The sequence below is a fragment of the Magallana gigas genome, chromosome 6 (assembly GCF_963853765.1).
Source record: "Magallana gigas chromosome 6, xbMagGiga1.1, whole genome shotgun sequence".
Classification (NCBI taxonomy): Eukaryota; Metazoa; Mollusca; class Bivalvia; order Ostreida; family Ostreidae; genus Magallana; species Magallana gigas.
In genome coordinates, this window is record NC_088858.1 from 40,494,567 (window position 1) to 40,506,928 (window position 12,362).

General features: G+C 35.1%; 2 protein-coding genes across 3 annotated transcripts in view; both read left to right on the top strand.

Annotated features, from left to right (window-relative positions):
* LOC105319832 (TALPID3 protein) overlaps positions 1–12,362 on the top strand; it is a 42,471-nt gene that overhangs the window by 11,530 nt on the left and 18,579 nt on the right. For both annotated transcript variants that reach the window (XM_034468645.2, XM_011417530.3), the window contains exon 9: positions 10,783–10,885. In XM_034468645.2, the coding sequence (XP_034324536.2) occupies positions 10,783–10,885 (103 nt within the window). The remainder of the gene's footprint in view (positions 1–10,782; positions 10,886–12,362) is intronic.
* On the top strand, positions 1,583–5,334 carry LOC105319831 (interferon regulatory factor 2-binding protein-like B). Its single transcript, XM_011417529.4, has one exon. It carries the CDS (start codon positions 2,930–2,932, stop codon positions 4,736–4,738), a length of 1,809 nt encoding a protein of 602 aa, XP_011415831.3. The 5' UTR covers positions 1,583–2,929; the 3' UTR covers positions 4,739–5,334.

The following is a 12,362-nucleotide window of genomic DNA, read 5'->3' on the forward strand; positions in this document are numbered from 1 at the left end:
ACGACTCTTCAGACGTCTGTCTTTGAAATGTCCCCCAAAGCGAATCCCCAAGAAAGTGGATGATCTTTTGATTGAGCTATACTAAAAATAATTATATTATCAAAATCTATACATCGTATTTTTGGATCACAATTGAAAATTTAACATGTTTCTTTATAAGACATACACAGCAAGTAAATAAATATTTTTCTTCTTCTTTTTTTATAATTTGTTTACTTACGTATACTCAGTAAATACGGTTCTTTTTTTTTTTCATTTTCTTTCCTAGAAAAATGCATGCATAGATAGATAGATATATAGATAGATAGATAGATAGATATGAGAGAATGAGAGAGAGAGAATCTGAAAATCTTGGCGTGTCTGTTTTAATACCATCTTATTTTATCGACTTGAACCCTATAAAATTTTAATCATGCATGCCCCCTTTGCTTTTTCTGTTTTCATGACAGCATGCCATCCCTTCTACATAGAAAAAGCTTTCCTGACATTATTGTCAACAGTTCATATGTATTTTAATATGCAATTTGCATGTCCAAGGCGATTGGATTGCTGAAAAATAATGATTAATTTCTGATCTCTCTTGTCATCTGGACCCTTGAATGGCGTGCGAGTGGAGGGACCGCTAATTGCATTCCGTGCCCGAGGTCTATATCTCGTGGTACATTGAGGCAAAGTTGCGTGACTTATCGAAAATGACACAATCTGTTAGCGACGCGCCGATCCCTGTGCAAAATAACCCTCCTATCGGCTGATCTTGGAATCTAAACTTCATAGTACAGAGTATATATATTGTAAACATAGAAGTGTACAGAAGGATGCCGAGAAGGCGAATCAGGTAGCATCAGACAACAGTGACTTACTTTATGGAACAAAACAAGCACACTGTAGATAATATTGTCTAAACGTAATGTTACACGAAAAAAAATAAATCAACCCATATATTCAATATTTTTCTGTCCAGTTTGGCTTTCTGCAACTAAAGAATTGCATTCTTTAGAAAAATAAAATAGTTTGGATACAAAATGGACCCTTGGGTTATCTTAATAGCTGACAGGACAGGTCATTGAACAGCTTCTTATGTTGTATCTACATATAATTTGAATTCGCTCGGTATTTGTATGAATATAAGCGAATGAGCACTTGTTCAGAAAGCATTTGTTTAAATTTGATCTCTACCCAGCGTAGTTTTTTGTCAAATTTGAAGATGACTTTAAACTTATACGTAATTTCCTTTACATGGCAGCCGAACTAGAAGTGTACATCAATAAATTAGCAGAAAAAATAGAAACCAATAAATCGATTTTTTGGTTGTAAATTAAAAATGATTGCATGATTTAAGCTAAAATAATCCCATGACATTAATATTTACGCGCTTCCGTAGACAAACAGTTTTGAGGACAGTTTTTAGATTTAGATTCAAAGTGTCGTTTTGCAGCTATATTAGTATCGCTTCTGTTAACTTTCGTTTATATGAAGTATCAGTATTGACAATAGCTAATGAAGACTTTAAAATGTTAAAGTATTATGTATTTATTATTAATGAAGAAGACAAGGGTAATAAAAAGTAAAGGTTAAGATGGATTTTATTGGTCTCCCTCAGTACTGCAAAGCTTTCTTAGGACGCTGTGACGTCATTGCCTCCTCAACGATCGCTAAAACAATAGACCCACATACATATATTAGTAGACAGTTTCTTTTACCAGCAGCAATCAAACAACGAGCAAGAGAAAACAAAGTGTGACCTTCACTGATTTCCATGACCTTGTCTGATTCGCTCGAATTTAATTAAATTTGCGACATCTGTAATATATTGCACAGGAGATGCAACGGTGTAACTTGCAAAAAATCAACTTAGACTCAGCGGAAATCGATGGTTGATGAAAATAGAACTACTGGCTAAGTACCAATTATCTAGGGTTGTGACGTCATTTTGAACATTGAACGATTTGTTTCCATGGCGAGAAGAAAATTAGGACACATGCGCCATAGTTCTCACACCGTTTCAATAGATTTTTTTTTCCACAATTGATTTTCTGTTTTGAATACAGTTTCTTTTTACAAGATATGGACCCCCTTCTCCGGCTTAATGCGAGGTTATTGATGTGCCCGTCTGTGCTCAAGGTTCATATCGGAAAATCTGGAAACCCCGTGCCCGTCACGAACAGTAAATGACATAAAGACACGCAAATGAACGCGATTTAATTAATTCTTAGCAAGGAAATACGTTTACGGCACGAACAACCTCCATTTTATCAACACAACTTTTTCCGATTTTCATGCCGAAGCATATAACTCAAGAATACACCAATTACTGCATGTAAATTTTATCCAGGGACATGTTATTGCTGGTATAGTATACAGCAGTTATCGCGTGTTGACCCGTTGTTTAGGAAGGGAATTCTTCGTCTCGAGCAGTTTAAAGAAAAGCCACCTTTTGGTGAAGACGTGTCAGTTTGATTTAAAGCATATCATAACAAAATACGCCAGAGCCGATTGATAATTATGCGGTCTTTGGTCACCAAGAGATGAATGAATAGCCGAGAATTCTCTTAGGTTTGCGTGACACTCTATTATTTTTTTTTCCTGATGTCTCCATCGGATCTCCTCGCTAGTACATTTGGAATCCAATTACTGTTGCGTGCAGAGGCAATATGGATGGGTTTTTCCGGTGAACAGCGCATTGTGCAAAAGTATAATGTGTCTATCGGCAGAATAACTGTCGACTGTGCAAGCCATACGTGAAGGATGATTGAGTTTTAAGTATTGGGAAATCCGCATGCGCAAGAATGTTCTGTATTGTTGATTTTCAAGTGGATGGCGGTTTTGTTGACATTCGTGTGTACGATGCGTTAGAGTGTTGACGTACGAAGAAAACGTTGTGAGAGATAATACATGGTGATTCTTCGGTGAACTAAAAAAGATTAAAACAATGTCAATGCCTCACCGTACGCAGAGACAACAATGTTACTTGTGCGATTTACCCCGCATGCCATGGGCAATGCTGCACGACTTTTCCGAGCCGGTATGTCGTGGGTGTGTCAACTATGAAGGTGCAGATAGGATAGAAATGGTACTGGAGAGTGCACGGAGTATGAAGAGGTCGCATGGATTCCACGAGAGTCGCCAGTCAGTGAAACACCACGGACTGCCTCCCCAGAGAACTGCCATTGACCAGCATGGGTCCATTGACCACCCACGTGGCCACCCGCCCCTCGAGCGTTACGACAGCCGGTCTAGAGCCATGATGAGTGACTATAATACGCCGCCACAGAACCATTCTAACGGTGGTGTCCCGGGGCGGGTCGAGGATCAAATGCAAGAGCACCACCGCGCGTCCAACATGCCGATGTCGTCGGCTCGAGCAGTGTCAGCGGTGTTTCCCATACACCATCTTCCGGACCACAATGCCAGGTTTTGCGCACACCCCCAGGGCAGACCAGGGTACGTACCCAACCCAAACGTTGCTTCAATGGGCGGTCATAGTCTGCAGCATACAAAGAAACGTAGCGCGGACCATGATGATGATGATGCTTCAGGCAACCATCATGAGGATAACATTTTCAAATTTACCTTGCCGGAAGATATGGCGAAGCGTCCACAAATTGTCCGCGAAACAATTGCAGCCTTGTCGTCAGCAGTTCCGTTTGAAATTCGATTCAAGAAAGACTATCATTTTGTTGGACGTGTCTTTGCATTTGATTCAACTTCGAAAAATGGTGTCGATTTTGAGTTGAAGGTGTTCATGGAGTACCCTCTTGGTTCAGGTAATATTTACAACAGTGCATCAAGTGTTGTAAAACAAATGCACGTAGACAGCATGAAAGATGTGGGCAAAGGGCTCTCATCTGGTTACAAGTATTTGGAGTACGAAATGAAGCATAATTCGAATGACTGGAAAGTTTTAAGTGAGCTTTTATCAGAAACTGTAAGGTTTTTCAAAGAAGCTGTTAAACCTGAAATAATTCCATCTCCCTACCACAACCCAAGTTTACCACCCTTGCCAACACCGAACACACGGCCACATGTTCCTCTTGCACACACCCGAAGTCAGGGGTCCCATGGATCTTTTGAGGGACAGTCTAAGAAGAGGAAGGCGTCCCCTGAACCGGATAACGATTTTGGAGAGCAAAGGAAGCGTCAGCAATGGATTCAAAGCCAATCGGAGGCGCTGAAGATGACTATGAATTCCACGGGGTACGGGTCTGCTGGATCCTCGTCGACCTCCCCATCAAGTAACCACACCCCTACTCCACCAGAGGGCGCTACAATGAACGGCCCCTCGCCAATGGCTGCCTTGATGAACGTTACCGATAACATCACTTCCGGTCCCGTCTCGCCGAACAACCGGAACTCCCTCACAAATCCGGGTAGTTCGCAAGGAACCTCTGTGGCAAGACGGGGTCCACCAATATCCATCAAAGAAAGTGCCCCGTCTTCGTTGTTGGAGACCAACGTACAAAGCTCAGAGACCTTAAAATGCACACTTTGCCACGAGCGTCTCGAGGACACGCACTTTGTACAGTGTCCATCAATAAGTGAGCACAAGTTCTGTTTCCCGTGCTCCAGGAATAGCATCAAAATGCAAGGCGCTGGATCAGAGGTGTACTGTCCCAGTGGCAAGAAATGCCCCCTGGTTGGGTCCAACGTTCCCTGGGCTTTCATGCAGGGGGAAATTGCGACAATTCTGGGTGGCGAAGTAAGACCAGACATGAATATCAAAAAAGAACGTGACACGTGACTTTACTAGAAATATTGATGTGACTAAAACCGAAACCCAAAACGGTTTTTGATATTCTCTCTCAGTTTATATTGTCCAAGTATTTCTTGCCTGCAAACAAGAAGATATTCGAGAAGAATATACTTTATCAAAGGAGTTACGGAAGCGTTTTTCGGGCATTGACATTGTGTCCACTGACTTCATTTTTTGTAACATCGGTTAATAGCACAGACGATGAAACTGGTGTTAAGCATGCCTGGATTTCGGACACTTGCGCAAGAAAGCATTGAGACAGTTGTGAAAAATAGATTAAAAGCAAAAGATTGCGTAATTTGCAAATTTTTTTGTGACATTTTTTCATGTTTGTCAACAACTGCCGAGTGCCGTGGTCAGTTCCCGCTCCATTATACACTTGTGGTGTCGTGTTTTATCGAACTTATATGTCTACAATTTGTGCTGCTGTACTACTGTATGATCACAGTTTAGACAAATTTTCAACGCACAGACATTTACTTTTATCGTCGTGATAAATGTTGATATATTGTTTTTATTTTTAAAAGTTGTTATTATCGTTATGTATGTTAATTATTCGTAAATACAAGAAAATTTCAACACTTTTCTGACGTCTTTCATCCAATTTTAATTAATTGTTTGCATTTTCACAGAAATAATTATTACGTTCTACATGTAGGAATAAATAGTTATTACGTGTTACACTTATATAAATATTGTCGTCTGCTTAGCGCGTGGAGTCTCGAAGTCATTGAATCGCCTTCTACGATTTCCATAAGTTTTGCAATAGTAACCTACTTATATACGACAACAAGGTTTCTTTTGTTACAGCCAGCGAGATGTATTTCGTGTATACATTAACTTATCGCTCAAACTTACAAATTATATTTAGCATATACTACTTAAGTTATTAAAAAAGAAAGGAAATACGTAGTATTGATAAAGGATGAAATAAATTCAGAAAGGCATGAATTCGAGCGTTCTTTTCCGTTCACATACATCAAGTAGTATTAGAATTGCGAAGAAGAAAAAAAAACATCACGTGTAATAAGATAAATTGAACACGTGCATGGAATACTAATGCTGGAAGAAAACGTAACTAAAGGTGGGCACATTACTGTCTCGTTTTTGGTTTATATACGTTTAAAAAAAAAAAGAAGAAGACAGGAAGTTAAACTGTTTTTATTAATATATTTAAAAAACAAAACAAAAATCGGAAGATAAAGGAAATGCCTCACGAACTTGGACACTTGAGAATTCGCACCTGAGGTCCGATGTTTGCAGAGGGTTAGCGGGCCAAACATATCGCAGATGCGCATTTCCTCTGCGTATGGTGACGCACGTTACAATTTATTGTAGCGATATTTATTTTAGACTACCTTGAGTCATAAAAAGTTGGCTAACAGCGGAGCGCAAATTTGTCGTCACGTCTCTACACAATTAAAAAATTTAAAGAGCCGCACTATCATGAAGTCACAGTGCTAGAGATGCTGTGCTATTTCTTTACTTTGAAAAATTAATAAGATATTATATATGAATTTGATAACTGTATGATTTGCCATTAATGCATCTGTTGTGAATGCACCCCAACCCTACATATAGAAGAAATCAATTCTCTCTCTTTCCCTCTTTCTCTCTCAGATATATAGAAAAAAATTAATATGTGGATCAGTTATGGAATATTTTACTTATCTTTGTAAGTTTAGAAAAATTGGAAAAAGTCTCCCATTCCAATGAAACCCAGACCTAGTAACACAAGACCATATTATATCTGGAGGCCTGTCAAGAACAGAGAAGAATTGATTGCTTGTAAATCTAACATTCGGAAAATTTTTAGAAAGTTTTATCTGTTATGCCTGTTCAAGTCTAGCTTTTTATTAATCTGGATTTCAGAGTTTTCCTAAGAAATAGTTTCGTTGTCCCGACCAGTGGGCTGGTGTATTATTTTAGAAATAACTGTAAAAGGCTAGTGCTTGACCCTCACTTTTCATCCAAAAAGATTTCAAGTATCTTTTTTTATTTGCTCTATGAGAAACGTAAGAGCATGAAAGGGTAATTGGTTGTTTTGATGCTACACAAATATTTATAGAAGACTTCATACCAGTAGAGAACTGTGATCTTAAACTGTCTGTTTTCATTACTGCTTTTAAATCAGTATGTGCATGCATATAAAATACTTATCTAGCTATATAAATCATATCATGCAATTAAGGAAGAAAAGAAAGATATTTATTGTGTATGTTAGCCATGATATTTCATTCTTTTTTTTAAACTTTTTTTTTTATCTGATGATAAAACTTCAAAGTGATTAATGATGAAAGTACCTCTAGCTTTAGTTGACCTACAATCTACAGTGCTAAATTCAGTTTTATTCATTCTTTCCTGTTTTATTTCCTTTAAAAAATAAGAAAATTGCAAAATAAAAAAAAATAAATATTGAATATAGGAGCAGGAAGTGCATGTTGATAGGGACAACCGAGATCCACACAAAATCTTTCTGCTGATATTAGGAGTCTATAACTAGCTTGCTTGTGACAGATTATTTCCCGGGAATTCCGGTGTTGCTAGAACTCCACACTTATCAGAATTAATCAGTTGCCTGGTATTATACTGTGCTAGGAATCAACTTATTGATACGGCATAACTCAAGTCATTGTCTACGTACCCTAGGCAAAAACTTTCTGCGTAGGATTCCACCAAAAGGACGCTTTCCCTATAATGGGACGTGTTTAATTTTCCCCTGTTGCAGCTTTAGAAAAAAAATGCCCCGGTGCTGTTTATGGAGTGTTTTAATGTTTTTATTATACCGTAATTTCAAAGCGAGGGTAAAAGTTAATATCTTTATGCTCTTTCTAAAAGCAAATTCAAATTACAAGTTTGCAGCTGAAACATGACACCTTTTTTCTCTCTGGAGAAAAAGAGGTGGAGTGCGCTGTTGATATGTAATGCGCTGCAAAATGGAGGCTTTTATTGGGTGATTGGATACACATTCCTCGTTAAAAGGATTGGAGCAAAATTTGTATGAATTCTCCATCCGATTAGAATGTCATAGCTGGAATTTGATCTCTCATTAAAATTGATTACTTTATTTTTATAATTATCAATACCAGTGTGATTCTTTGACATGGGTATATTTTTAATAATTTAAATATTTCATTATTAAAAAATTGATTCACTTTTTTTAAAACGTTGGTATTAAAAAATGTTATCAAGGTATTATTCAAAGAATATGCTATAAACTTACACACATGACCTTAAATTCTCTTTGAATATCAAGTTAAACATTTCAACAGAGATAATTTAGGAATTATTCTGATTGTAATTCATGTCAATTTCATATGACTCTGAAATGCTATATTCAACTCTTTATGAAATGAAATGAATTCTTACCTGTAACCCTTGCCCCACCATTTAATACATGCTTCTGTTATTTGATAACCCTTTTTGAACACCTTTAGGTTATCTGAGGCAAAGGCTCAATTTGTCATCAGTGTCTTATGCCCCAATCATGTATTTGGCATATAATGTCCATCTTTTTATCCCTCTAACTTTTGTTCATCCTGTCCATCTTTCATACCTTAAAATTACCACAGTTTCAAAAATAATTTTTTTTAAGATATTACATGTATAATCAAACTTGAACCAAAGATACATTTTGATTAGATCAATTCAACCTTTGTCTAATATTTAAACTTTGACTTTCCATATACATGTATAAGAAAGAAAATGTAACAGAAATGACCCAAAATTTCATTACTCAGGTGAGCAATTAGGCCCACATGCATCATGTTTCACTAATATTTGCAGTAATCAAGCTAAACTGAATTATTGTATTCTGTAATATACATGTTCAAATATTAAAAACTTTAAAGGCTTTAATATAAGCAATAAGTTGGATTTGTGGCACATTGTGTATCTTTTTTCTATGATTCCAATAACATTATTTTGTATCTGGCAAATTTGCAAAACATATAACACCGCAGGAAAATCCACTTGATTGTCAGCAAACAAGTAGAATTACAAATGCATGAAAGGGCCAACTGTTTTTCATGTAAAATATTTCAAAAGTTCATTTTGGGCATTAATGTTGCAAATTTATTCGTCAATACACTGTGAAATCAAGTGTAATTTTCACAGGAAATGTGTTTGAAAAATTGTTAGTATGCACACCTTCATGGTGATGGCAAATTTGTTTGATGGTTGAAATATCGTCAGAAGTTCCATGTAATTAAGGTGTTGTCGTGACCCAATCATCACTTTCCCTAATGAACATTACATAAATAAAAAAAAGTCTACAATGAAAAGTCGTCATCTGAGCGATGTGAGAGAAGCGTGATTTATGGGCAATCAGCGTAAAAAAAATAGCAGCACAAATGACAGCAACGATTTGGTGTCAGACATTATAAATGTTTTTATCACTGTTAAGTGATTGTTTAAATTGCATGGCAAAGAAAATTTGTTGCTTGAAGAAAGTTGCAGCATATGTTCTGTTTGGGTAAAAAAAAAGAAATGGCATATTATTTTTTTTTCCTTGTCGCTAAAAGAAAATTGCAACTTTTTTATTAGAAAAAGAAGAGAGGCTTGAATTTGTGTACTTTTTTTTTATTGTGTCTAAGGCTTTTTAGAATGCAGAACATGTAATTAGTACAAACAGCATGGAAGTAAAGAAAGACATGAATGGAAATTACACTCCATCTTGTTTTTCTACCAAACATGGCATATTGAAAAATGATCCTCTAATTTATATGCAAAGCATGTTCTGGTGCTTAGAAAGGAATGGTGCAAACACTCATTAAGTATTCAAGAGCAGAACTTACACCAGATTTCATTCAAGTCTGACAAATCATTTTAACTCCATTATGTGTGTTTTTTGACGAGCATTTGGAGTCTGCAGTAATATAAGAGCTAGGAGTCATGCATCTCTTGGGTCTATACTAACAAGCATTCAGTGCTGCAAGGGATTGAGCGGTCAACACTGAATCAATGTTATTTATTTCATTAGCAGCACCAGAATACATTTAAAATATACGATCTGCAAAATCAAGTGTTTTCAATTTTGAATCATTCTCTGGTGAATGAACTACTGATCGAATTTCTTAAATCCAATAAGTTCAGATATAGTCTGTCTCATTATCATATCAATAGAATTTATGTCAAATTATTTTGAAATAGCCCTTTTAAAGAAATTTCCCAATCCTGTTCTCTTTACATGTAAACACTAAAGGATATGCTTCCAAAACATGTTTATTGTATTCCAGCAAACTGAAACTTTACCCTGCTTGAATCCAAACTTCAAATATTATTTTTTGTATTGATTAAACAAGCAAACAACCAGCTTTTCAAACAAATAAGTAGAATTTCTTTTCAAAGTGATTTTGATTGAGTGTACTTACCTGTAAAAAGTTTGTTACGGTCAGGTTCTTTTTTAAATTGCAAATATCTCCCCACTAGTCCTCTCATTACCTCTAGATTTGTACAAATGGTCAGTACTGCGGTGATATATGTGTAGTATGTATCAACTCAAGTTATTGCAAGATACTTATGTTTTGTTTAAAAAAAATCAACATTATTGATGATTTTTACCGATAAATTAAATGTATATAACCATGCAGATTCTGGTATACAAAAGGAAAAGCAATGCCATGTACATGTACATATTTTTTTAATAATTGTATACACTTGTAGCATTATTTTCTTCCCCAAAAAATAGTTATATAGTTTAATTTCCCCAAAGAAAATGTATAAATTTTAATCTACAGATTTTAAGCCTTTTTTTTATTGGAAATCTTATGCATGAAATACACAGACAAAATATAATTGTCATTTACGTCCTATATTTATTTATTATCATTAATATTTGGAAGATTTTTTAATTGCATTGTTTAGGTTTGTTGATTAGAGTTTCTCCCTGAAATTATACAACATCAAATATTCTCATTGACATGTATTTTCAGGTGGGGGGGGGGGGGGGGGGTTGTTTCAGAACCATGTAAATAAATATAAATAGGTTTTTACAGTTTTACAACGCAAACAATCTTGTAAATGTTTTGTAGACTGAGAGGAGAGTGTGTTGAGAAGTCACCGGCTGTAAAAAGGGCCGAAAAACTGGTTCATCAGATTGAAGATGTCAAAGAGAAGCTGCAACATGATCTTGCTGTAAGCTATTCCAGTTGGAAACAATCTACTACTGGTCATATTTTTTTTCTTTTAACAAGTTGACACATTAGCAATAAACAAACATTTTTCAGTAAATATGGCAGTATGAGGTGTAATTGCTTCAGTTGCATATTCCATAATGTGCCAATGCATGTTATGGTGTTCATGCCATATTGATAATTAAAGTATGTTTTGCATTTTGATTTGTTATTACATTTTGAGACTTTTAATAATGGATTCAATTTACACGTACTGCATTCATGAAATAAATGTAGATACTTATAGTTGAAAGGTGTTTATGTAGGCAGCAATGTGCAAATGGTAAACAACAATTGAAGAGCACAGCCAATAAACTCACAGATATGCACATGTTTTAACAGCAAAATGCAATTTGCTTATGATTACGTGAACTGAAAACAAGTTTATGTCATCTCTTTATACTATATACTCTCAGCCTTTCCTGCTCTTTCTTTATGCTTCCAAAAAAAAGAAAAAAAAAACAGAAACAAAAAATTAAAAAACAAATAATAATGCATGAAAAAAAATCTGCTCTCAGATTTAAGAATTGCAAATGATAGTGACAAGCCTTCAAAGGACAAATAAAAGCCCTGTGGCACTACCTTATCAAAAAAAAAATAAAATGCAAGCAAAGATATAGATTGTACAAAATAGCTGTCAAGAGGAGATAAAGGAAAATAATACTATGAAAATTGATCTTTGATGGCTCAATTTCGATAAACTAGTCATTTTATTGGAAAAACATAGACATGTAATTTGATAATCAATCTAAATGGTTGCAGAATATAGATGAATAATTGCCTTAAATTGATGTATTTTTGAAACTGGTTAAAACTATCGTTACATGATTTTAATCTGTACCTTTTACGTATTCCGAAAATTTTCAGTTTTTGGCTTTTAATATCCATTAATCCTTCGGATGCATATGACTATGAGTGGGTCGATATATGATATGAGTAAGGTAATGAACAAATCTTTAAAAAATTAAATTGATTTTTGTGCCATATAATATATGTTTTGTCCATGCAAAATTTGTTATAGAAATCTTTAAAAAGTATTTGACTTACATATATGCGACCATTTAAGAAGGAATTTATTGATTGAAATCATATAGAGTTACAATAAATGAAAGTTAAAAAAGCTACATTTTTTTATTCCATTTCTTTTTTTATATTTTATAATTTACTACTTTCAGTACATGCACACCTTAAAATAACCATCATTTTAGAATCCTAAATTCTATTAGACAGGTTATTACAATTTCTGTATAATACAATCAAATTTATCTAACTTTTACTTCGTTAATACATTGGATTTTATATTTCTGAGGTCTGCTAATCAGTGTTTTCAAAAACTCAATAATTATCATTGTATAATCTAAAAATGTGCAAAAGGGATGCTAAACATATCTGATTTGGTAACAATATGGCAAGAGGAACATTAAAATCATGGGCTAATC

Excerpts from the sequence above, each read along its gene's own strand:
- LOC105319831 (XM_011417529.4), top strand. The coding sequence starts at position 2,930 with ATGTCAATGCCTCACCGTACGCAGAGACAACAATGTTACTTGTGCGAT.